This window comes from Mizuhopecten yessoensis, unplaced genomic scaffold (genome assembly GCF_002113885.1).
Source record: "Mizuhopecten yessoensis strain PY_sf001 unplaced genomic scaffold, ASM211388v2 scaffold4511, whole genome shotgun sequence".
Classification (NCBI taxonomy): domain Eukaryota; kingdom Metazoa; phylum Mollusca; class Bivalvia; order Pectinida; family Pectinidae; genus Mizuhopecten; species Mizuhopecten yessoensis.
In genome coordinates this window covers 317819-342343 of record NW_018405583.1, presented here as the reverse complement: position 1 = coordinate 342343, position 24525 = coordinate 317819, and the positions used below count along the sequence as shown (strand labels likewise).

General features: G+C 33.1%; 1 protein-coding gene across 11 annotated transcripts in view; it reads left to right on the top strand.

Moving 5' to 3' along the window:
• The first annotated feature begins 719 nt into the window (after positions 1–719).
• LOC110449150 (ankyrin repeat and MYND domain-containing protein 1-like) overlaps positions 720–24525 on the top strand; it is a 35336-nt gene continuing 11530 nt past the window's right edge. For 6 of the 11 annotated variants that reach the window (XM_021495818.1, XM_021495816.1, XM_021495817.1 and 3 more), the window contains exons 1-17: positions 720–798; positions 2358–2623; positions 3077–3171; positions 9747–9893; positions 10105–10776; positions 10929–11303; positions 11899–12179; positions 12626–12797; positions 14099–14131; positions 17327–17467; positions 17967–18068; positions 18598–18705; positions 19248–19379; positions 19964–20071; positions 21121–21286; positions 22092–22281; positions 23078–23155. In XM_021495818.1, coding sequence (XP_021351493.1) covers positions 2416–2623; positions 3077–3171; positions 9747–9893; positions 10105–10776; positions 10929–11303; positions 11899–12179; positions 12626–12797; positions 14099–14131; positions 17327–17467; positions 17967–18068; positions 18598–18705; positions 19248–19379; positions 19964–20071; positions 21121–21286; positions 22092–22281; positions 23078–23155 — 3008 coding nt within the window. In that variant the 5' untranslated portion in view covers positions 720–798; positions 2358–2415. Of the gene's footprint in view, positions 799–2357; positions 2624–3076; positions 3172–9746; positions 9894–10104; positions 10777–10928; positions 11304–11898; positions 12180–12625; positions 12798–14098; positions 14132–17326; positions 17468–17966; positions 18069–18597; positions 18706–19247; positions 19380–19963; positions 20072–21120; positions 21287–22091; positions 22282–23077; positions 23156–24221; positions 24291–24525 lie in introns of all 11 variants that reach the window. The other 5 variants (XM_021495819.1, XM_021495813.1, XM_021495810.1 and 2 more) reach the window with 4 other exon arrangements.

Sequence of the window (24525 nt, the reverse complement as noted above, 5' to 3'; positions counted from 1 at the left end):
ATCTCTCGTATTCTGGGAAATCCTTTTAGTCTGATTATTAACAAAAAACACCCCACTTTTTGTATGAATACTATTAAATTTCGTACTTTCACGAAGTAATTTCTGATTTGGAATTTTACATAAACCTTCGAGATTTTTCAATATGTGTAGACACAACAACACTATTTTATCCTTTTTATGATTAATACGGAGGGTCAATATTAATCATAAAAAATATGATTAAAAATGTATGCTACGCCACTGGGAGAAAAAGTTAGTCAAATGAAAACCCTTTACAAGACCACAGTTTCATTGAATGCATTTTCGATAATGGTCTATAAAAACGTAACTGAACAAACGAAAGAAGGGGATAATGATAATCTGCATATATTGGACTTTATCTTCTGTAGCGAAGAAAACTTGATTTCGAAACATACTATACATTAACAAGACTGGACATCTGCATTTGCACGATACACTGCATGTATACATCCATACGATAAAAATGCATACATTTGCACGAAATTGCGAAAATAGGTGGCTGCTTCTTTAACATAACTTGTTTTAAAAGTATCAATGATTTTATTTAATTAATTCTATAATTACCTTCCAGTTTGGTTTGTCACTTGAATGAAGAACCAACATTTTTGTATCGGTTGTCAACTAGGTATTCGGACTATACTGACGAGCACCTGTTCTATTTTGTGGGAGTTACTTCCCCTGTTAAGTCGCGTAGCAACAAACGCCACCGTTTAAGCGGAAGGCAGTGCGAGTAATGGCGGATTGTTTACACGGTTCTCACAGTTTGTGAAGTTAAAGGTAATGTCAACCGTCAAGATTGCATATGACATGTTCCACACAGTGACAACAAAATTTCTATAAGTATATGTTACGGAAACTAATCGAAAATGCTCATATTTCTTATCGCAATATCAAACTTTCTCTTCACAGGTGAAGTGTAAGTTTGCATGCAGAGGTTCAATGCCTATTATGTATTTATAAGTCGTTTTATCCATTTCCGTTCATGATACGGAAATCGATTCAGTCTATATAATCGATGCACCGTTCTGCTATAATATTGATATGTAGGCTGTTTAAAAAATATAAAACATAGAATTATTTTATGATAGATATATATTGATATTGTGTTAAATTATTCTGCAACACTTTCATTTTTAAACCATTTCAACAGGTTGGGCACAACGGCGCATATGGGTAATAATCCTGCATTTGGGTAACAGTTATCCATTTGAGTAACAATTTTATTACTGAAATGGTGAATAAAGTGAAATAAAAAACACAAAGTTCTTTTATTAAACTCTTGGAGCAAAAAAGGGCGTCATTCTGTCAACAAAATCAAATAAATAACAACATGAAGTACATTTGTGCACACAAATTTATCAATTCTGATGTCTAACTGTTACCCGAATGCAGGATTACTACCAATATGCGCCGTTGTACCAATTACCTGTTCAATTTTATATAATAACGCCAAGTTTAGGTTGTAAAATCTGCAGTCATTGGTACTTCCAGGTCGTTAGTTCAAATTAATATATGCATATAGTAGTGTGGCGGGGTTAAATTGTACATAGTATTAAGGTCGCCTTATAGCTTGGAGCTAGAGGGAATTTCCCTTTAGCTCAGTGGTAGAGCGTCCGACTAGGAACCTGTAGATCGAGGGTTCGATCACCGGTGGAAGCACACTATTCTCTTTCCTGTTACAAATGGTCTGTGGCCCTATCTATAGTGACAGGGAGTTAGAACCTGGGTTGTGGTGTTCGAGGGCGAACACATTTGAAAAAAGGGGGGAGTAGTGTGGCTGGGTTCAATTGTACAAAGGATTGAGGTCGCCTTATAGCTTCGAGCTAGAGGGAATTTCTCTTTAGCTCTGTGGTAGAGCATCCGACTAGGAACCTGGATATTGAGGGTGCGATCGCCGGTGGAAGCACACTTTTCTCCTTCCTGTTACAGAAGTTATGTATTGGTATTTGACAATTTCAAGACAGTTTAGACTATAAAGGGGGGGGGGTTAATGAGATAAATTTAAGTTGCAAATATATTATATCAGATCTTTTAAACTACATGTAAATAACTCTGAAGGCTAGCAATTAATTGGTCCCGCCCATTCCAATCTAGCTTCTGAGTGCTTCATCATGACAAGTCTAAAACAACCATGTATGTGATATCTTTATTTTCCAGAGAGTGTGAATCTTTTTTTTTAATTATTTGAAAAAATAAAGCAGAATTCATTGAAAATATGAAAAATACACAAAATATATATGATGAAAATAATACTTGTCTAAATAGTTCTGTTCAATCTCTGTATAGCTACAATGTTTGTGTCATTTAACTATTCTTTCTTTTTTTTTTCATTTCAGAGCCTATACCTTGATGTGATGCTGTCTAAGGAAGAGTAAAATATAAACAGTTACAACGATGTCGGTGTCTGTGTGTTCAAGCTCAACCCTCCCAAAACTCCGCCAGGCAAAGTTTAAAAGCTTAGAAACAAAAGTTGATTACAAAAGTGGTGCTTCTTTCAAAGGTGGAATACACGATCACAAGAAATGTGGGGAGGGAATATTTTCCTGGCCAAACGGAGCTCAGTACGAGGGAGGTTATATGGACAATCTGCGACATGGATCTGGTGAGCTGCAGGAAGTTAATTAATTAACTTACCATAGTCTACCGTATTAAGTACCATGAGTGTTTAATAATATTGGAAAATTTGAATGATTACAAGAACCTTTCAAAATTTTCAAAAAAAAAAAAGCAATAATTAATGTATAATTTTTCATGTGTTACAGATGTAGTTAAATTTTTATGACAGCATGGCATACTTGGACAAGAAAATAAAATGGATTTGTTAATTGATTTACATGGCAATACACTGAACTGACTAATACATAATTTTATATTCAAGTTGAAGAAAGAAAGAAATACATATTTTATTGATATGCTTTACACTTCGACAAGTTCTTTGTTGTACATATCCTAGACCTGTTGTAGGAAATATAAAGCATTAGTTTACTTACTAACCCAAAAAATAAACTTTTTTTTATAAAATAACAAGAAATCTAGAATTTCTTTTCATTTTCAGGTATTCAAATTTGGCAAGATGGGAGTCGGTATGAAGGAGATTTCGTTGAGGACATGAGACATGGTCGTGGAAAACTGACTTGGAGCAATGGAGAGGTGGGTGTTAGCAATCTCCTTAAGCCTAGCTGAGCATTTCGCAAACATTCCTTTGGCAGGGCTTTCAGTTGAACCTTGACTTTTAGCAGTTTCAGAAGTCAAATAATATTTTCCCTGTTAGAAATCTGTCAGGTGACTGGTCAAAACACAAGTTAATAGACAATTATCCTTTAAACCAAAGAGTCAAAGCTCATTTTGGGGAGTCAAACACTTTTGCTCTAAAGGGTCTGCAAAACGCCCTGTTTGGAAAGTATTGCTGAAGTAAAAAAAAAGGCTCTGGCTTTATTCTGTTTCTACAAAAATGTATCACTGACATATAAATATGAAATTAGTTCATTAAATCTTTTAAAAGCCAGTGAACTTATACATGTAATTTAATTACCATGTTGATCAACTGAGAGTTGTATTGTTTTCCTTATATTGATTTGCAAGTACTTCCCACCATGCTGCTAACCATTTGTATAGCTAGGTAGACTGGAGCAATTAAGTTGAAGTATCTTGTTCAGGGACACAACAGTAATAGCCTTACTTCCTACATCACAATAGCTTTACTTGCTTACATCATGGTTTGGAACTCTACAATCTGTCTTTTGATATTTATGACAACATAAATAAAAAATTAAGACAAGTTAATCCCTCTTGGTGGTCTATTTTAGAGTACTCAGGGGGTCTGAATATGAAAGTAAACTGGAGTATGAGTACACAGAGGAAACTCATGTGGTCAAACAGATGATTCCATGAAAAGTGGATTGCACTTTAAACTGCAGCCCCATCTGACCACTCTTGCCCTTATAATTATAGGACCACTCAATTAAGTTTAACATATATATATATACAGATGTAGTGTACTGCCAAAAAAACGAAATATTAAAGGCATTACATATGAGGAAGTGACAGCTATATAAATAATTGTCAATATTCTAGCATGTCTTAAGCCTGTTGATTTCAAAAAACAATTATTGGTAAAAACCAAGTGTATTTTATCACAGCATATATTTTTATACCTGATAGATATCTTTACCCTTCGACAAGTTCTTTGTTGTACGTACCCTAGACGGTAGACCTGTTGGATGTAATACGAAGCTGGATATCACCCCAATCAATATTTATTCATTGAGAATGAATTATTCATATATCAGAGAGATCCAGTTATCACATTTGCATTACGTTGCGTGAGAATGGAAATAGTAAAATCAACTGAATTTACCGCACCAAATTGATGAGTATCGTCATAGGTGGTTTTCGTCTTTAAATTGTTAACGTGAAGCACTGAATCGACAGTGCATGAACTCAAATTGATATGAATTGATCAAGTTAACATTTACAATGTAGTGGTTTTGAGTGATTTCAGACATATATATTATCAAATAGTATTAATTTGGAACATTTTAGATGTTCTCAGTATTTCCCAGCATCATAGTAACCACCTCAAACTAAGTTTTGCCCTACTCATATAGGTTACTTTCCCAATACATTAATTTTGTTTGTAATACATGTATTGTTCGAAATTTACCTTCTGAATTGTGATTTGAACTGTTACTATAAAAACTTAGGGGAAAAACTGGTACTACAATTATCTAGAAATCGAAATCCCTTTTGTGTTTTTGATTTCACAACTTAAACAATTATTTTCTTAATGTCCTTTTTCAGCATTTCTGAAAAAAAAGAACCAATGGGAAATTACTTAGTGAGTTGGGACTAAATCATTGTTGATCTCTTGATAAACTTGAATACCAATTTGTAATTTTCTGTAGAGTAATTTTCCAAATTTCACTGCATATTATATAATTAACTACAGGACAATCAAGAATTTTATAATTAATGTCAGAATTTCTTTCATGCAAATGTTGACAAGTTTTTTTACTATTAGAGCTGAAGGATATAATTAGGCATGCTAACTTGTCTCCTCATAAAACATATATATTTCGAGGCTTTCCTGCCCATACGAAAATTAGCCTTTTCTCAATTAACATAAAAAAAATATTTTCAATTAATCCAAAAGCATTTATATAAGCAAGCAGTTGAGATAAATAGCAGATACTTGTTTTTTAAATATACAATCTCTGGATTCATATTAGAGACACCCCTATTTGAGACTTGCTTCTGTTTACCAAAATGTAGCAAATTGTTTCTGATTCTCTTGTAATGGCGATTCCCAATACACCAAGGAAAGTTTCCTGTATGTTAACAAAACAGTGATAGATGTACAGCAATAACGTATCTGTATAACAAAACGCTCATTTGTATCGCATTCAACTAGCGATAAAGACAGGGAGACAACGTATACATACCTGGTGGATCATAAATAATTTACTTTTATCACAAAACCAACATGACATTAACTTAGCCTGTACTGAGGGAGATAATAACAATTTTTATGTCCGGTGTGCAGTGCCCAACATAAATTTTCTGTATAAACTAAAGCTAGGCCCACAAATGTATGTGTTTCCGTATTGCATTTTAAGACTATGAGAGTAGTATACCGAGCATAAAGAAGAAATGTATAGGTAATACTTTTTAGGAGACTGCATGGAAACATATTTGTATAGCCTTAAGGTAGATCTAGAGTACCAGAGCTCTGCATGTATTTCCAATGAAGAAGAGTTCCGATAATTTGGCATTTTCTTCTGACTTGGACTTGCATGCTTGCCCCTTTACTATAGCAAATATGTTTTTTAAGGAACATATGACTTTACAATTTCCTTTTTCTTAAAAAAATGTATCTCTTCCCACGGCAATCATTATCCCGGAACCTGTTGATTATAAAGCTGCGGTCTTTGAATCACTGTGCTACAGGTCATGGTGGTTTTTTATACTTTTCTGTGACACTACAGTGAATATTTTAAAGTGCTCTTGCTCCCGGAGAGGGTGTGCACCCTATTTGTGTCTTGTATAATGCAGAAGTAATATATATTTAACAGGAAAATAATTTTTCAGGACCTGCACTGTATGAGGTAGAAAAGTGATATGACCACCTACCGGAAAGAAATTGATTGGTTCATTGGTTCTTTGTAACAAAGGGCTTTGTGTTAGGTAACAGTGTTCGTTGATAATGTGTTTTCCTCTCAGGTGAATTGGGATAGAAACTTGTTGTAAACATATTTAAGACGGCTTTTATGATAGGGAAGTCAACTGTGCATGTTTACTTATTTTTTCTATGCTGATAAAACCACTTAAGAACATCACACAATGGTCTATTAAAAATAAATTACAGATAAGTATTACTTGACTGTTGATGAATAATATTTGATAATGGTATCATATGACCTAAGTTGAATGTTTACAAATACAAATAATGTATGTACATTGTATTTTGATTATGGTGTAACGTATTATGGTTCTCGAATCAGTTTCCATTTGATTATACATATATATGACAAAATTGATGGCACAAAGTTAGCGATTGATGGGTTTATGCATAAATGAATGACCATTTGCTAGGCTGATATCTGCGCTTTGAAAATTACAAAAGAGTGACACCCCAATTCAAAGCTTGTCAATTTTACCCTTAAGCTGCACTGTGATTATTTTTTTATGGACATCAAAGTAACATTGACCTCATAAAGGTGCCAGGCACAAATGGATTCCTAGTGCCAATTGCAAGGAGCCTTTATTTAGACACATTTTTAGTCAAACAGTGTACCTCTGACCTCATATTTTGAATATTTTCCCCATTGTTCATGAGATTTGAATGTTTCTTTATCTTATTCTCATTAGCTGAATTCATAACTGACTGACAGGTTGCATTTAACCAGTTTGTATAAAAAAGGACAAAAAATTGCAAGGGACTTCAATTTTTTCATTTTGTTGTTTTGCTGAATGCTTACATAATATTATGCGTGAAAAATATAAGTTTTTACTTAGGGATTCCTCTTTTGAAAAGGCAAGTGCTGTCGATATGATAATCATTTTGACTTCTTTGATATTTAAAAAAAATTACAATAAATAGACAAGGTGCTGTGAAATAACTTTATTTCAAGATATTTTGTTTACAAAGATGTTACACCGAACAATGACTTAAGCTTTCCATGTCCTCTCCCTGACTTCTCACACTAGGTCTTTTGTCGAGAGCCCACAGACAGTCCCGATAAACCCTTACTCGACGTAATAAAGAACTTGAACTTTAACATTGAGATTATATTATACCGTAACATTTAACTGACCTCAGTGTGTTAAATTTGAATCCAATTGTCACTCATCAAATAATTCATCTATTTCACTGCTTAACAATAGATCTTAACGTGGACCTTTAAAACTAAATATAAATACGTAGATATGTATACATTCTACATGTACGTTTGTATATATGCAAGCTAGCTACATGTACATGTATCTTAAGTGTGGTTAGAATGCCCAGTGTATAAAGAATTATGAGTTAATTATTTTTGTGATGGAAATCTGAGCAGCCTGATTAAGTTTGCATGTGTTCCTGTGAACAGAAATATAATAATTATCATCAAAACATATTCCTTTATATTGCTGGGAAAAAAACTGTTTTGTTATCTTTGAACAAGTAATGACCGTGTGATCTATTGACAGTTTTTTTTTATCAGTATTTGTACATCGTATGTGTTGATACACTAATTAATAGACAAAGATAAATCTTTTCAAACACGTTTATCTTCCTGTGGTGTTTACTCGGTACAAATGCGATTTGTTTTGATTTTTAGGAATGCTATCGAGCTAATTAAAGGAATTAAATGTTTTAACAAATGTCATTAAGATTTTCTTGATAAAATGGTGTAAATTTGTGTACTAGTACATGTAGTATGTGTACTGAGAAATCAAGTGTAAAGACATTTCAGAACAAAGTTATCATCAAATGTTTTACTCAAGTTCTCACGAGTCGCCCCAGGGTCTGTGACTATATATATATACACATATAAAAGGTAAATTCATGATTTGAAAAAGAAAATCCTTCAAACTTCTATCAAATTTTTTAAAACCCTTTATTTTAATCCTCTGAACCAAAGTTCTGGTTGAATAATAAAAACATTAAACATTTTACCTTTTAAAATTAATGAAAAATCTTTTGAAACCAAAATTAGAATTTTATTAACTTTTTAATTATCAGCTAATTTAATGATATATAATGAGTTAGTATATTAAAAGTGGTTTAATGGGTGTAAATGTTTAAAATACAGTTAGGGTTAATTGTGGAGCATATACATCTACATGTATTATAACCATGCAGGTGTATATATATTGAATACATACATGTAAATGTATTTTAGAAGAAAAGCGTTCACAAAACCAGTATATGTTACCATATATAAATTGCCTGTGTAATATGATCCATACGGTAATTGAATTAAATACATGAAATATTCATAAGAAATATTTGGTCTTTATCCAAATATAAAATTACAATAATAATGCACTGTTATAGCAATCCAACGCCTCGAACTTGAGCACAGATCGATTTCCTATTGAATCACACCCCTAGGCTTGTTTACTTAAGTGTATATATATATGGTACATATCAGTTTCTCCCTGTATGAAACAAATTTAAACATGCATGTATAAACTATCTATCCATATATGATATGAAATTAAATGTGCCTTTTTGACCTTATATAAGCACCCAATTAGGTGCATATCATTTTGGAGCAAACCAAAATGTTTGCAGGACTTTTAATTAGCAAATGTCTTTTCAAAAAAGTATTAGCTAGACTATAGTAGACACTTTTCTTCAAGTCATTTGGTATATTACCGGGGTATGGTGACTTAATAGTGGGAATCTCAGACCAGAAAAGTGTATAGGGTTGCACATAGTTCATGGGCCATTTATTAGCTTGAATTCGGCACTTATGTAAATTGTGTATATAATGCATGCCTGATGTACATTACCAGATAGATAATTAATGTAGTCAATTTCAACACATCACAGCCCATAAACATAGCACCTACATATGTATATTTATAAATACTAACATTTATTTTACGAAAATATCTTCATTTTCAAATCACTTTTAGGAAAAGGAGCTAATTGGCCAAAAAAATAAACATTTGATATATATTGTATAATTATAGAAAAAAGAAAAATCAAGAACATTGTACAACCTTTTATATTTCATCATTTATTCAAAATTATAACATAATTTCAAACTACACAAGTTGGAAATTCTGAGGAATGAATAAACAATTATTTTCGAATATTTTTTTCCTTCTGTTACCAGACCAGTTATCAGCGGTATCCTAGATAATGCCCCTTATACCTCTAGGTCTGCATATTGTCAAACAGTTGGAGAGTATATTGTACTTTTTAATATATTTATGAAGACTAGAGCAGTATAAGAATGGGAAAAAAATGCATGGTTTTCTAATAAACAGGCAGCAGACTATAAATATGACAGGTTTGGTTTGATTTTGGCCTTTTTAAATGACCTTTTTCTGATGTATTCATTTTGTAAATTTGCAAAACTGGTTTTGGCAAAAATGACATTCAATTTGTTCTGATCATATAGTTAGTACTGAAAAGTTATAAATAGTATCTACCTGGTTCCTAAAATTGAAAGAAACTTGGCCTTTTCAATTTATTTAATCCATATCTTCCTGTGACTTTTGTTTTCTAGTCCTATGATGGTTCCTTCTTCAAAGACCGTCGCCATGGTAAAGGGGAGTATACCTGGACTGATGGCTCCACCTACACAGGGACCTTCTACATGGATCGTAAGGAGGGACACGGAATCTTCAGATTTGCAAACGGAAATACATTTGAGGTAACACAGCATAATAAGTACCAAAGACAGTCCTTTTGATAGTTAAAGCCTTAAAAATGCATTTCAGTTTTGTTTATCTGAAAATTGTTGCTTAATTAATAATTTTTATAAATCAATTTTTGAGAAACATTTGGAAATCATTATTGAAATTTGAATAAAAATTGCTTTCTTTCTACTAATAATCTGAAATTGAATTTGCTTTCCTGTGCAGGGTTTATATAAAGATGATGAGAGAATGGGGCCGGGAGTTCTGTCCTATTCCGATGGTAAACACGATGCAGGTTTGTGGATAAGAGAAAAACTAGTTAAGTTATGTTCAGCCATAGATGGCGCTTTTACCATGGAAAAACACAAAGAATTCGACTTTAATCCCAAGGAACATGTCATGTACATTTCTATGGAAGATGACGAAAAACCAAATGTGGAAGAAATGTTACAAACACCAGAAATATTTGACTATTTACCGGAGAGTCGTTTATCAGATAGAGTAACCGACCTTTACAGTGAACCGCTGGACCCTCGTAGCTTAACTGTAAACAGAGACATGTTCGATAAGGAGTTCTTTCCCGGAAGTGACAGTGAAAAATCGGACCGGGACGAAAAAGTTCCAGCATGGAACAAAACGCCATCTGTGATAAAAATGCAAAGGCACGTTCATAGGCATAAAAGTGAACAGAAAAAACTTTCATACGATGTTCAGAAACTTTTAAAAGGTGACCGGTCCAAATTTGGGCCCAAAGGACCCCTGGAGAGTGCTTCAGAGGAACTTATACAGGCTGCCACGTGTGGGGACATCAAACTTGTGGAAGACCTCTTTACTGCTGGACTTGTTCATCCTGATGTGGCCGACAAGAATGGACATACTGCTTTAATTGGTGCTACGGTAGGTATTTTATTACATCTACATTTTTAAAATTTATTTGATTTGTTATCCAATTTGATTTGTTATTATTGAGATAATGTAACTGTTGATATTCAAGTATTACAGTAGAATATATCTAACATAAACATTATTACATTTGATTTTGTTGACAGGTAAACTGGCATATGGAGGTGATAAACTGTCTATTAAACCATGGAGCTGACGTCAACAAATTAAACGACGAAGGGTGCTCGGCACTTTCTGCAGGGACTATTTTCTTTTACCCGGTGGAAGGATTCCACTACAACATCGCAGAGCGATATCTAGAACGTCCTCCGCCAGTACAGGAGAATAAAGATAAGAAAGTGCCTGTCAAACCTAAAAGTATTTTAAATAAAAAACAGAGTAATGCTGTTACGAAGCCAAGCCAGCCAGGAATCATTGCCAAACCAAAACCAGCTGCAGCCAATCAAAGCCATACAAGTGTGGACAGTGGCTTCCCGCAGACTGACAGCAACCAGAGCATGGGGAGTCCCTCCAAACCTCAGGTGAGGAATCTGGTCTCAACAGTACTTTTTGTTAGTTTGAGATATGCCAAAGCAAATATTTGAAATGTTATACAGTATTTGTATCTGTAATTTTGAACATTCATTTTCAGTTTGGAGTTTTATTTTTTAATTTGATATTTCTCCATATGATATATATTTCTACCTGAAGGCTCAAAGATATCAAGATTAAGGATAATGATTTCTCTTTTTATATATATATTAAAATATAATATTGATTTTTTTTTTCAATTAGAAGTTGTTTTATCCTAGCCCTATTGAATTTAATTGAAATTATTTTTTCACTATTAAAAGCAGTTTTATGACAGCCCTGATCACATTTGTTATAGCCCTGTACTCTGGGCTCTTACTAATTTCTCAGGCTGACTTTTGTTTTGAACTGTAGCTGTAAGATTTCATTATATCCAAATTAGATTAAGATACCAGAATATTTTTCTGAAAACTAGATTTTTATGCAAATGATCACTAGGGGCTATGTAATTCCTTTCAAACGAGAGATTGAAAATTGTTTACTTTAACAATATTCGCGTTGAATTACGTATACAATGTACACATGTACTACAATTATTTTGAGCAGGTGAGAATCATGGACCCTAGTGAGCAGGCCAAACCCGTGTCCCGCCCTTCCCAAGAGAAAGCAGACAGTGAAGAGCCGGGCAGCGCCAGAGAGGAGAGACCTGACGAAGTAGAATTTGAGTCTACGGTGACGCTCCATGATTACGAGATCCAGGTGTCAGAACAGCTTCTTGAGAGGTGTGCCACACAGCTGTCGACCAATGAGAAAGTAGTGGGAGGTCGGAGGTCACACAGCAGTATGGAGCTTGGTACTGTCAGACATCTAGCTGTTTGTAAGAATGAGTGAGTAATGGTTTGATATAAATATTGATTTTTATAATTCATAATTGCTTTCAATGAAGCTCGCTTGCTAAATAAAAGCAATAAATTTACATTATCAGGATTATTCCTCAATTTTTCAATATTCTTTATTTCTACCTGTAGCTCCTTCAATTCCTGAAAAAAACCCAACAGCATATCAAATAATGTCAAAATCATTTTTTCTGTTTTTTTGTTTCTTCCTCCTTAAATGACCTTAGTTGTTAATAAGACGTTAAACCCAGAACAAGTAACTTCCCCCTTGATATTTTGCTGACGAATGTAAAAATATTGTTAAAATCTTTTTCCTTATAAAAAGGTAAGTATTATGTAGGCATGTTCAAGTAAGGTCAGGAATATAATACTCATTGAGTTTGAATTATGAGAAGTATATTGAAATATTAAACCATCTATATTATTTACTACTTTAGGAAGGAAAGGATGAAGAACACAATGGACTTGCTGCTGAAGCGAGGGGCCGACCCCAACGCCTCAAGCGTTCCAATGCCTGTACTCTTCTTCGCCATCAAGTCAGCGGATGTGGAGGTCGTCAAAACCCTGCTGATGAAAGGAGCATCAACAGCCATCACCCTGCCGAAGGAGGTAATATATCTAATACAAAGGGAATACCATGGAGCCTCAATATAACACATACTTAATTTTCTAAAAATCTAAAAATAAAATTAAAAAAATCTGGATTGTTCTAACAGGAATATAGTAAGTGTCTTAATAAACTAGTTAAATCTGAACATGTAAACTAATTTTTACCCATATTAAGACCCCAACACATTTCCAATCTGGAACAACCTTGATTAATGTAAGTTTATAAATTGAATAGAGTCTAATGGAAAAAAAACAACACTATTTATATCCAATTTGTTTTATGGTCGTGACAAATCAATGCTTATACATTTATTTTCACTTTGGCATGCTTTAGCATCCCAGGAAGTGTTTACTTGCGTTGTATATTTTCATTCTTTTTGTCCTCTATATAATTAAGGCAAATTTATCATGGGGGTGAATATGAATACATTTCTAATTGTACTTAGCATTTTCATTGTGAAGGACGATTAGGTTATTGGGGGAATTGTTTGGATTTGAGGAACATCAGATAAAAAATCATATTGAAGAATTTTATTAAATGTCAAATTAGTTTGAACAAAACAAGGATTAAGTAAACAGTGACGACAGCCATTTAAAATTGGTTCTGCCGTATAGTCCACTTGGTGTGATAGTGTTTTAGTATTGTTTAGTAAGAAATGCATATTTTATTTCATACATCTAGTAGGTAATTTAAAATGCAAACATACCTAACTCATGTTCACCAATTTTTTAAGGTAAGTGTTTATATGCTGTACAATGAACAATGATTTAGATGTATGTAGCAGAGCACTCCCTAAAACAGGATTGTGATGGAAGGGAGATAATTCGAAAAAACAACATGTTATTTAAAAGTCATTATGACTCCGGCATAACCATGTAGTCACAGAAATGTGATATTGTGATGGTGGAGTATAAAGAGTGGTCTTATAATCCTCTACCTTTTTCAGAAAAACACTAATAGTGGATAGTGGATTATTATGTATCACAGTTTAACCAATCCTGTCAAAAAACTCTGGACTGATTAAAACTTGTGATAAACTTTAATCCCCTGTATCTTGAACAACTCAAGACTAAGTTCTGATTTGAGGGTTGTCTTATATTTTCCTGTTATCAAAACAAAGAGCAAAAAAAGCGTTTAACATATTTATATGCATGTATTATAATCATTTTATAATCATATCATTTTATAGCATAATCTGTAATGTATTAGAGAAATGTTGATTTTATTGACAGTTTATTGAACCTGGAGTGTGATTGATGTGTGTTATTTTTAAGTTGGATTGATTTCATTTGTTCCACAGCTCAAAATACTGGTCAATGGCCACGACACCACGGTACATTATCACTTACACAGTTGTAGGAGTCTCTTTTATTCTCGTTCCCTTCATGTCTTATTTTGTCATTTATTTTTTTATTTCCTTCTTTTAGAAACAGTTTAGTTTACCTAAATACCTGATTGATGAAATGTTTCTGTCATTACCTGCATGCTTCATTGTGCATGATTCATTTTAGAGTTCTTTTATTCATGACTTTCAAATTATTTTAATCAGTTTTGTTTCTTTGAAATGAAGTGGGGATGGGATATCCATTGTTTCAAGTTCCAATTGAATGACTTGAAACTGCCCTGTATGAAAATAAATATCCAACATTTGATATTAAATTAAAAAAAATAAAAATATTGAAGTTATAATTTAAAATATAAAAACTATGCAACTTGGATAAGTTTATGTATATACATTTGTATGTATAATGTTAACTTAATTAAAGGTTAATCTGATTAGATTTTGGACCATCTGTATAAGTTATATTTTAAGCAAGCACAATAACTAAACAGTTTTCCCAGAGCAAAAGTATTTCCCTACATATACTGATACACATGGTGGTGAAAGTAACACTGAAATGTGTGGTAATGATGGCAGTAATTGTGTGGTAACTATGGTAATAATAATTCTTGGGTAAGGTAAATAAAGATATATTTGGGAAATATGATAGAACATGCAATTCTGTGGTAATGATTGTAATAATTCTGTGGTAATGATGGTAATGATTCTGTGGTAATAATGGTAGTAATTCTTGGTAACTATGGTAATGATTCTGTGGTAATGATGGTCATAATTCTAGGGTAACTATGGTAATAATTCTGTGGTAAATATGGTATAATTCTAGGGTAACTATGGTAATAATTCTGTGGTAAATATGGTATAATTCTAGGGTAACTATGGTAATAATTCTGGGGTAACTATGGTAGTAATTCTGGGGTAACTGGTAATAATTCTGTGGTAACTATGGTAATAATTCTGTGGTAATAATGGTAGTAATTCTGGGGTAACTATGGTAATAATTCTGTGGTAAATATGGTATAATTCTAGGGTAACTATGGTAATAATCCTGGGGTAACTATGATAATAATTCTGGGGTAACTATTGTAACAATTCTGGGGTAACTATGGTAATAATTCTTGGGTAACTATATGGTAATAAATTACTAATAAATACATGGTAAAATGGAGTTCTATGGTAAATATGGTAAAACGTTTAATTCTGAGGTAACTATGGTAATGTTTTTGTGCCAAATATGGAAATCTCTGGGCAGTATGGTGCTCTGTAGACAATTTATAGGCAGGAGAGGGCTAAACTGTTACTAACGATTACAATTCATATATGACTTAATGCAAATGTGGATGGAAAATGTTATGTTCCCCACTATATAATTATATATTTTATATAATTTCATTAGTAGAACAAAAGTTCACTGTATGCCTTAGGTTAATTACAATGCTTCAGTAACAAAGAAGAAAGTCCTAGATCATAGATTTTGTGATAGTATTTTATCATTGTCTTGTAATGTCACCCTCATATTGTGACTTTATAGGAGATATTTGAACCTTTAACTGAATTTGTAACCTTTTACATCAAAATGTAAGTTCTGGTCAGACAAACCTCTAAATCTGTTTAGCACACAGCGAGATTAAGCACACAACAAGATCAGGATTGTATAGATCAAAGATAAATAGCTAGACTCATTAACCTGTGGTTAGAAATTCCAGAATCCCAAAACTCCATACTTATACAGTACATATACAGTAATTTAGATTACAGTAAAACCTTGATATTATGCCCCTTATTTCATTTGACACCACGTTAAAAAACATACTGCCAGCATACACTATCTCAGTGTTCCCGTTTCCTTTCTTAAACATTTGTTTATTCTACTCAGGAGGCACAGTGGTCCAGTTGTAAGACGCCGGGCTCGTGACCGAAGGGTTGCGTGTTCGAGTCACGTCACGGCACTGTGTTGTATCTTTGAGCAAGATACTTTACTCCGCTTGTTCCAGTCTACTCAGCTGTAAATGAGTACGTGGTTGGGCGGTGCTAGAATTGTTGAATGCTAGCTGTTAGCGCCAAAATGGTAGCTCCGGCTGTATGCTCCCTAGGGAGTTGAGAAAGGTATTGGCTGGTTGCAAAGTCCCTATAACCACGGATAATAATTTGTGAAACGCTTTGAGACGACCTACAAACTAGGTTGAGATAAAGCGGTATATAAGAACCTAAAATTATTATTATTATTAATTATTCATTAATATGCATGTATTGTCAAATAACGAAAACTAGTGATAAATGGTGGCAGTATAACAAGGTTTTATTGTATATAATTCATGCAGCATCGTTTCAATTCCAGTAAAATTTTCAAGGAAACCCCTTTTAGGTCCACAGTAAACATACATGTATACCTGTGTTTCCGGTAAACCTACATACACAAATTTAAGTGACTACATATACCCTGCAAGTTTTGCTGCCAATTTTAATTTGCCTTAACTACCTTAATGTAATTTTTCATTAAAAAGTCAGCCTAATTTAAACAGAGTGAAAATTGTTACCCTCTTTCCATTACCGGAAACATAGGTGTTAAGTTTAGTTTCATTTGGAATATACAATAATGTATGGTACACTATTGTTATTAGTTTAATGTATTTGGTTGCTGTGTAGATGGTGGATTATTTTTGGTATTTAGATGAAGTTGCAAAGCACAGAAAATCTCATTTCACGAGAAATTTCTCACAGGTGATGGAAGGTTGAAGGGACACTGACATTAAATATTTTAAACATACCTGGTACTTTGATATTTTGTCATAGAGAAAAATATATTTCTTACTAAATATTGTGTTAATATTTAAAATTCTACATTGAGAATTAATTTGTTGTAGCTTTAATGATCCTTTTCAGTTGATTATATTCCCTGAACGTGATCAAAATTTATGAATTTAAGTTATAAAACCAAACTACCGTACATATATATGTCATGATTTTTTTAATTTTTTTTCAAATGGTTGGTTCAATTTTATATTCTTATTAAAGATGATATGTTTTTGGGAAGGAAACGCTTTAGTTCAGTTACTGTAATTATATCTTCTCTTGGTATATTTTAAAAACATTTAGTTCAGTTTAAAATTATTGCCAAAAAATGGTATGTTTTAACTAGTGGAATGTTTAATTCATTGTCTCTACTAGGCTTGTCTTACTGTATTTCAGAAAGGAGGCCTGGCCCCGCTACACATTGCAGCTGGAATCCCGGGCGAGGAGGGAGTACTCATTACTGAGCTCCTCCTCAATGCTCTGGCTGATCCTGATGTCAGAGCTGCCGAGGATGACTCATTTCTCAACAGGAGTCTGGTAATATAGAAAAATTGTATACGTAATTTATTTCTGGTTTTTTCTTTCTTTCTTCAATGTTATGGTACAGGATTGTTTTTCTTTTTTTTTAAACTAAATGTTATGGTACAGGAATCAGATCAATCCATTTGAATGTGTTGTAAAATTCACTTAATTTATTTAACTTATTTATCCTAAAGTTAGCCCAGGGGGCCAACACATACAAGATAATCTATGAATCAAAGTAGAGTCATGGACTTATTAAAGGACAATGAAATAACATTTGTCAGAATGTCCACCAAATCTACCAAACTGCAAAATATATTGGTGGTCTTATTGCCAGGCAAGGGCTTATTGCTGGATAAATATGGTAATAAATTGGATGTCCAAATAAAAAGGAAATTAGATTTATATACAGGTTAGGTTATCAATATAAATATCAGTGCCAATTAGGTGAAATAGAACAAAACACCTAATGTCATATGTGATCCTAAGTATGAGTTTTTGGTTGGTGTTTTAGGCGGAGGAGTGGAGTAAAGACGCCATTATGCCTGAGAGTCTAGCCCGCCTGGGTGGGCGTACACCACTACAGATAGCATGTGCACGCGATGACAACTACAAGGTTTGTTTACTAGGATTGGGGATAAAAGTCAACAATAATCCTGTGATTTCTCTGTCTGCCTTCAACAGGAGACTTTGCCTCTTCATTTGGGAAAATGTTTTGGCATCTCCACAAAAATTAGAAAGTGTAATAATCATGTTTTTTTTCTTCTTAAAAACACAACATACAGCAGTCAGAGAATCTGTCGTAGCATTTAATATTGAATTAAAAATTTCTGTCAGGGCACTTAATATTGAACTAAAAGATTCTTCACTAATTCCATTCTTTAATGTGGCTCTGAATAATTAACTGTTTGCTAAAGTAAATTCAAATGGCGATAATAAAAGTATAATTTTTCGAAAAATAAAAGTGAAAATTTACCAGACCTTTTAATCTTTGTGACAAATGTAAGTTGATCACAAGTTCAAACATATCGTGAACATTTAATCATTGGAAAAACAATCTAAAAAATTAAGTGACTTGCGTTATTAGAAAGACTATATATAAGGCGGAATGTTTTGTGATTCTGTATTATTTGTGTGTTACACAGGTAGCCTGTCGAGTGACCCGACTACTGTTGGAACACAAGGCCAACCCTAACCTCATGTGTAACGGATTTTCTCCCATTGCTCTGACAATAGCCTGTGGAAATGACCTAGTAAGTTTGGATGCAGAAGATACGTTCCACTGTATGATAGAATATGTAACCAGCATTAGAAAATAGGTCATTGTTTATTTTTTTTAATCCCGAGTTGTATATTCTACCATGATGTACAAATATATCTTAATTATATCTATTCCACCATGCTGTATAAAGCAAAACGCGTTTTTGTGTGATTAATGATTGGGGTGCTTGCATAGCTATAGTCTGTTGTCCAGTAATCCATTTTTTTACCCGTGAAAAACATCTTTATATCGCCTACATGTTAGAATATGTTTATAAAGAAATCATGTATAAAACATGAAAAGAATCTGAATGTATAATTTCTTACTATAAATTGATGTTGTATGGTACTGTAAGTACCATTTGAAATGTTAATAAACAAATGTTCATTATTAAAATTGCATGACCATTTTATGAAAATTAGATTTTCAACCAAATACACCTTTTAAAGACATTCACAACAGTTTTTTTTAGCTTTTTAAGCTAAATTGAAAACTAAATCACCCACTATACCTTAACTCTCATTTTATCAACAGGCCTTAGATGAGTTGATTCTGTTTGGTGCCGACACGAGCCTCGCTCTAACCCATGGTGTTGGTAGCGCCCTCTGTGCGGCCACTTCCACGGAATATGAACATCGACGACAGATAAACGGCCGTCTTCAACTGGTAACTACTGACAATTGATACTAATAACAATAGTTTGATTGAAAGCTTATATATCAATGTATATTTTGAATTTGATAGAAATCTAGTTTTCAAACAAAAGGCAATCGATTGAAGACATTTATCTCATTCTTAAGCTTGTCAGTGCATATCAATTACACAGTTTTAGATGGTTTTATAATTTCATATACAGAATTTATAAACAGAAATATTTTCCTGCGAAAATATGTTTCTTTGAAGATAAGTTTTGTATCTTTTACAAGATCAGATTTTGAATATCTTCATTTCAAGCCAAGGAAGAGAAATAAAAAGTCCCCAGTATTTGCCCTAGGTCAAGTTAGGCCTAAATGGGTCATTTTACATGTGTTAGGACACTGATGATAGCACATGATATTAAGAGGGGATCTTGTGAAATCACATGATATAAAAATAAAAAATAAATAGCATCCAGTAGATGTAGAAAAAAAGATACTTTAGAAAATCACTTTACATGTATTAACAAAAATGTGACATTTAGTGATTTGACTTTAAGTGAAATCTGCTGTATTACTTTTCATACACAAATGGAGTTTTATTTTGCTGAACAGATTGACAAGCTGGTGCGAGCGGGTGCTAACATTCTTGCTCCTATACCGATTGGCCCAAAACGTGTCATTGGCACAGCGGTGGATTACGCCTACTACATGTTTAACCAGGTAAGGCGTTGTCTGTCGCCCCTTTCCTTTTTAATTTACACAGAAACCCCTGCTCATTTGACTCACATTTCCTACCCAACACCCAGTTCTGTTGTTTGATCTCTCATGAATATATTTACCAGTCAACTTCACATTTTTGTCAATCCTATAAATAATATATAAAAATGATGAATATAATCTAGACAGTCCATTGTGTACATAGCGACAAATAAAATCATACAATAAATTACCTCAAGTCTGTATTTTTTTTCCTAAAAATAAAATCAAAATGATGAATCGATGAATGAAGAACTGTTACCTGAATGAATCTTCCTTTTTTTCATGAAATCATCTGTCTAAAGCAAGTGCCTTCTTTAGGTTTGGGAACAAAGTATCCTTTGACCTGCTCATTCCCATTGCATTATCATATGAGGCAACTAATATATATATAGGGCCCCCGTAGAGCCCTGGGATTTCCTTAAGTACATTGTGCTTTGCGATAAGCTCCATTACTCTAGAAGTCATCAAACTTTTTAAGTGGATACAAGTAGTACTTTACCATTATATCAAATGTAGGTCACTATGATATGTTTTATTTTGCTTAACTTACTTTAGTATACTTTGAATTTAGCTCCATTTCTTCAGTTAAACTTTATCATTTAGCTATATTTTCACCATGCAGGAATGGTGGTATATGGATTTTTCCATGTTTGATATTTCAAGTATTTCTTAATTACTTCTGTGTCCCTGAAGTCAAAATTAGGTTTGATTGAAATTAATTGTGTTAGCACCATTAAAATTCATTTTGCTGATGCTAGAAATTTGTTTCCTCTCTGTCAAAAGGTTTTTGAAATCATGGTAATCAATTCCAATGTTATTTTCAACAATGTTTTATCTCATGAAAATGCCTAAAAATTATTCACTTTTCTCATGACCATTTTATTTCATTATTTCTGCATGATTTTATTACACTTCGAAAATTCAATCCGATTGAGTTTCATGATTAATAAGTTGCATGATTAATTTTTATTTTTTTTGTTCAATCACAATTTTATCAATCACAACTTTAGGATCGTCGTATTGCACACATGCCTTACCATGCACTGACGCATGCTGAGCGAGAAACATACAATGCTCGTCGTAAGCTGCTCGCTCATATTGGAGATATCCTGCGCACCAAAGCAGTGGATCGCGAAAGACGACGACTAGAAGATGAAATAAGTTTGGGCAAAAGGAGTAAGTTTTGTGTGAATTATATATCAGGATTGATATAAAGAATTTACTTGTCATGTTAGCTTATTTTGTAGAATGACTTCTGGAAATATATCTTATTTTTACACAGCTGCAATACAGTTAATGGGGGATGTGCTAGAATCAGTGTTGTGGTTTGTCTGTTGGTCTATAGATAAAAGATTGGATGGATTGCTGCATAGATTTCAATGAAACTTTACAGAATTTATCACTATGCAAATTAGGTCTTAATAATGAATTTATTTTTCATTCTGATGCAATTCCGTGGAGTTATGCCTCATTTCATTATGTCCCTTCTTGTGAAATTGGCAGACGTACCCTACTCTAATGTTTAGAAGATTTCTTTGAAACTTTGTACAGGGTCAGTACCATTTGTAACGAAGAAACAGCATATTCAATTTCATTTTGACTCTCTTTGACTGATCAGGAAGATGAGACAGTTAAACCAACATGATAAACATTCATCACTATTTGGTGAATAACCTTCATGCATGTCTTGGGAAGGTGTTTTATTTGTTTTTTAAATTGCAAGAACTTACCTTCAGTCTCTGATTGGAACAAAACATATAAACCTTAAAAGCATTTATTTGACAGACATCTTATAAACATTCAGTAGTGCAATTACTCATTCACCCCTGAAGACACCTTTGAACTCTTCCAATTCAAAGGTTGGAATAGTTCATTATGAAATTTCAGGGGTGAATGAATTAATGATATCATCCATAAAAATTTCTGTATAACTTATATCTATTGAAATCTGCAGACTTAACAGTCAGTTTTGTTACTTTAGGCCGCAGTCCCAGTCCTAACTTTGTCTATGTTGGTGCCGGGGCCGACCTTCCCTCAGACTCACGTCGTCCAAAGTCTTTACGAGCCGATCCTGGAGGCGAGAGCAAGGTGACGTTTGATGCCACCACAAAAGAAGGAGCAATAATGGGGAGAGGATACCCCGAGCGGGACCCGGGAACTTTACCCTCCAGGTAACTTTTACGCAAGTTATATTGTACTAGCTTCAGTTTAAGTTGTGAAGTTTGAAAAGAATATATTTTATTTGCACTTTATTTTAAATTGAAAATTTCTCACGATTTCCGCAAAAGGCAAACATCACTACATGCTAGATTTAACTTTATGCTTTAAGATGCTTCAGATTTAACCGATTATGATTAGAAACATATTTCTCTCTAATGATATGATGGATCTGTTTTTTTTTAGTAAGAAATAATTGATTTTAGATTTTATTGTATATATTATTATTCCTTTTGATTTACATCTTATCATAGTTAAGAAATACTTGCTAAATATATCAACTTGAAATTTACTAGGATATTGTAGTCTCTTAAAACAACCTTTCGTCTGTCTTTTTCTCTTTATTGTTTTGATGATGGTAAACAAGTTTTTTGTTAAAAATGTTGAACCTTTCACATAATTAATCCAAGTCGTGATATTTTCTGCTTCATAAATTTTGTTTTATTTTGATACAGAAGGGTATTTTTCTAAACAAGTACTGATATATAACTTTTCTACTTTCAGTATCTACTTTTTTTTTTTATTAAGAAACAATTGTTAATTGTCAAATAACAGGTATATTAAAGAAAATCCTTTGCAATAAATTCTCAATTTTATAACGGAAAAATAATCACATAGCATTTTTATTTCCACCATGACAAAAGGCCACATCTAAGGTAACATCAAAAGTTCCCTCCCTTGGTTGTACATCTCCAATGTTACCACATTACCCACATGTCAGTTTCATTATTGTGTCTGTAACGTTTCTAGCACCTCGTCTGGCAAACAACGGAGATCTAGGTCGACAAAGTCATACTTCAGAAAAACTAATAAAACAGACAATATCAGGTTTGAAATTAGCAGACTATTTTGTTAATGTAGTTGTCTCCCCTTGCAAGGATAATAGTCCATCGTAGAATATTCCGTCTTTGCGTATTGCAGAGTTATCTTCTCTTGGGAGCAGGTATTGATTGTTACGTCACTTGTTTGTGAGAGAAACGTCATCAATTTTTGAGAAAACGACGTAATTTTCTCACACAGACCAATGACGTAACAATCAATACCTGCTCCCAAGAGAAGATAACTCTGCAATACGCAAAGACGGAATACACACCTGTCAGTCTTCTAGAGACTTGGCTAGTTTAGTCTTCTGTGGACTCGACTCAGTTATCCTTTTTCTTACTTGGATAATTGTCATAATTTTCCTCTCTTTAACACAATGATGTAACTGGAAATTCAGTTTTGAATATGATCTTGTTTCAGTTACAATGTATATTTTTGTTTCATATTTTATAGTTTTTAATAGTTTTTCATTACAGTAGATATTTTGTAGATTTTATTTTGTAGAAATATCATTAGGATTTTAACAGAATACCATAAACATATCTAATTTTTATAATTCTTAATTCTTGTCCATTCAAAATAGAAATTAGCCGTGTATGTTTTTTTTTTTATAAATCTATACATAATGAGAAATAACTACTTTTTTTTTCTATTTGGTAACCATTTACATTTTCAAAGAGTTAATTTAGATAAAAGGATTATTTCATTAATTTAAAAAAAAATCATGATAATAACAGATTGTTTAGTGAAAGCAAGGAGAACCTGAGTAAAATGATAATAACATAATGTTACACTACATGTAAAAAAATACTGACAACTGAAGAAGCTGATAGAAAGAAAAAGCATGAGAAAAATTTTGAACTTTGGGAGTAAAATCAAAGACTATTTTCATAAAAAATTTGAACCTCAAATCTTGTAAAAATAACCTGGATACCTAATTTTGTTGATAAATTTGTATTTTTCTTTCTTTTTAGTTTTTTAATGATCAGTGAAAGCACAACTGATATATGACCTGTATTATTAGCTTTAGTTGACGCAGTGATGTAGCATTCCATGTTTTGTTGTGTTCCAGTCTAGAGTTTATTCACCACTTGCACGGGTCTACCAGCTCATTACAGAGCTCCTATCACTGGAGTCCACTGCACGTACCTCTACATGTCTTTGTAACTGTGTGGGCTAGACCAGCACTAATATCTAATCTACCAATAAACCCTTAAGTTTTAACTAACATCAACCACCATTATCAGTACCATGCCAAACAGTGTCAGCGGTCTATCTATAAGTGACATGTTCAATCCTATTTTGCACTCTACCCGCACTTAATTATATTCCAGAGCATCTCTATTTGACATGAATTATATTTGAGTTTGTTTAGT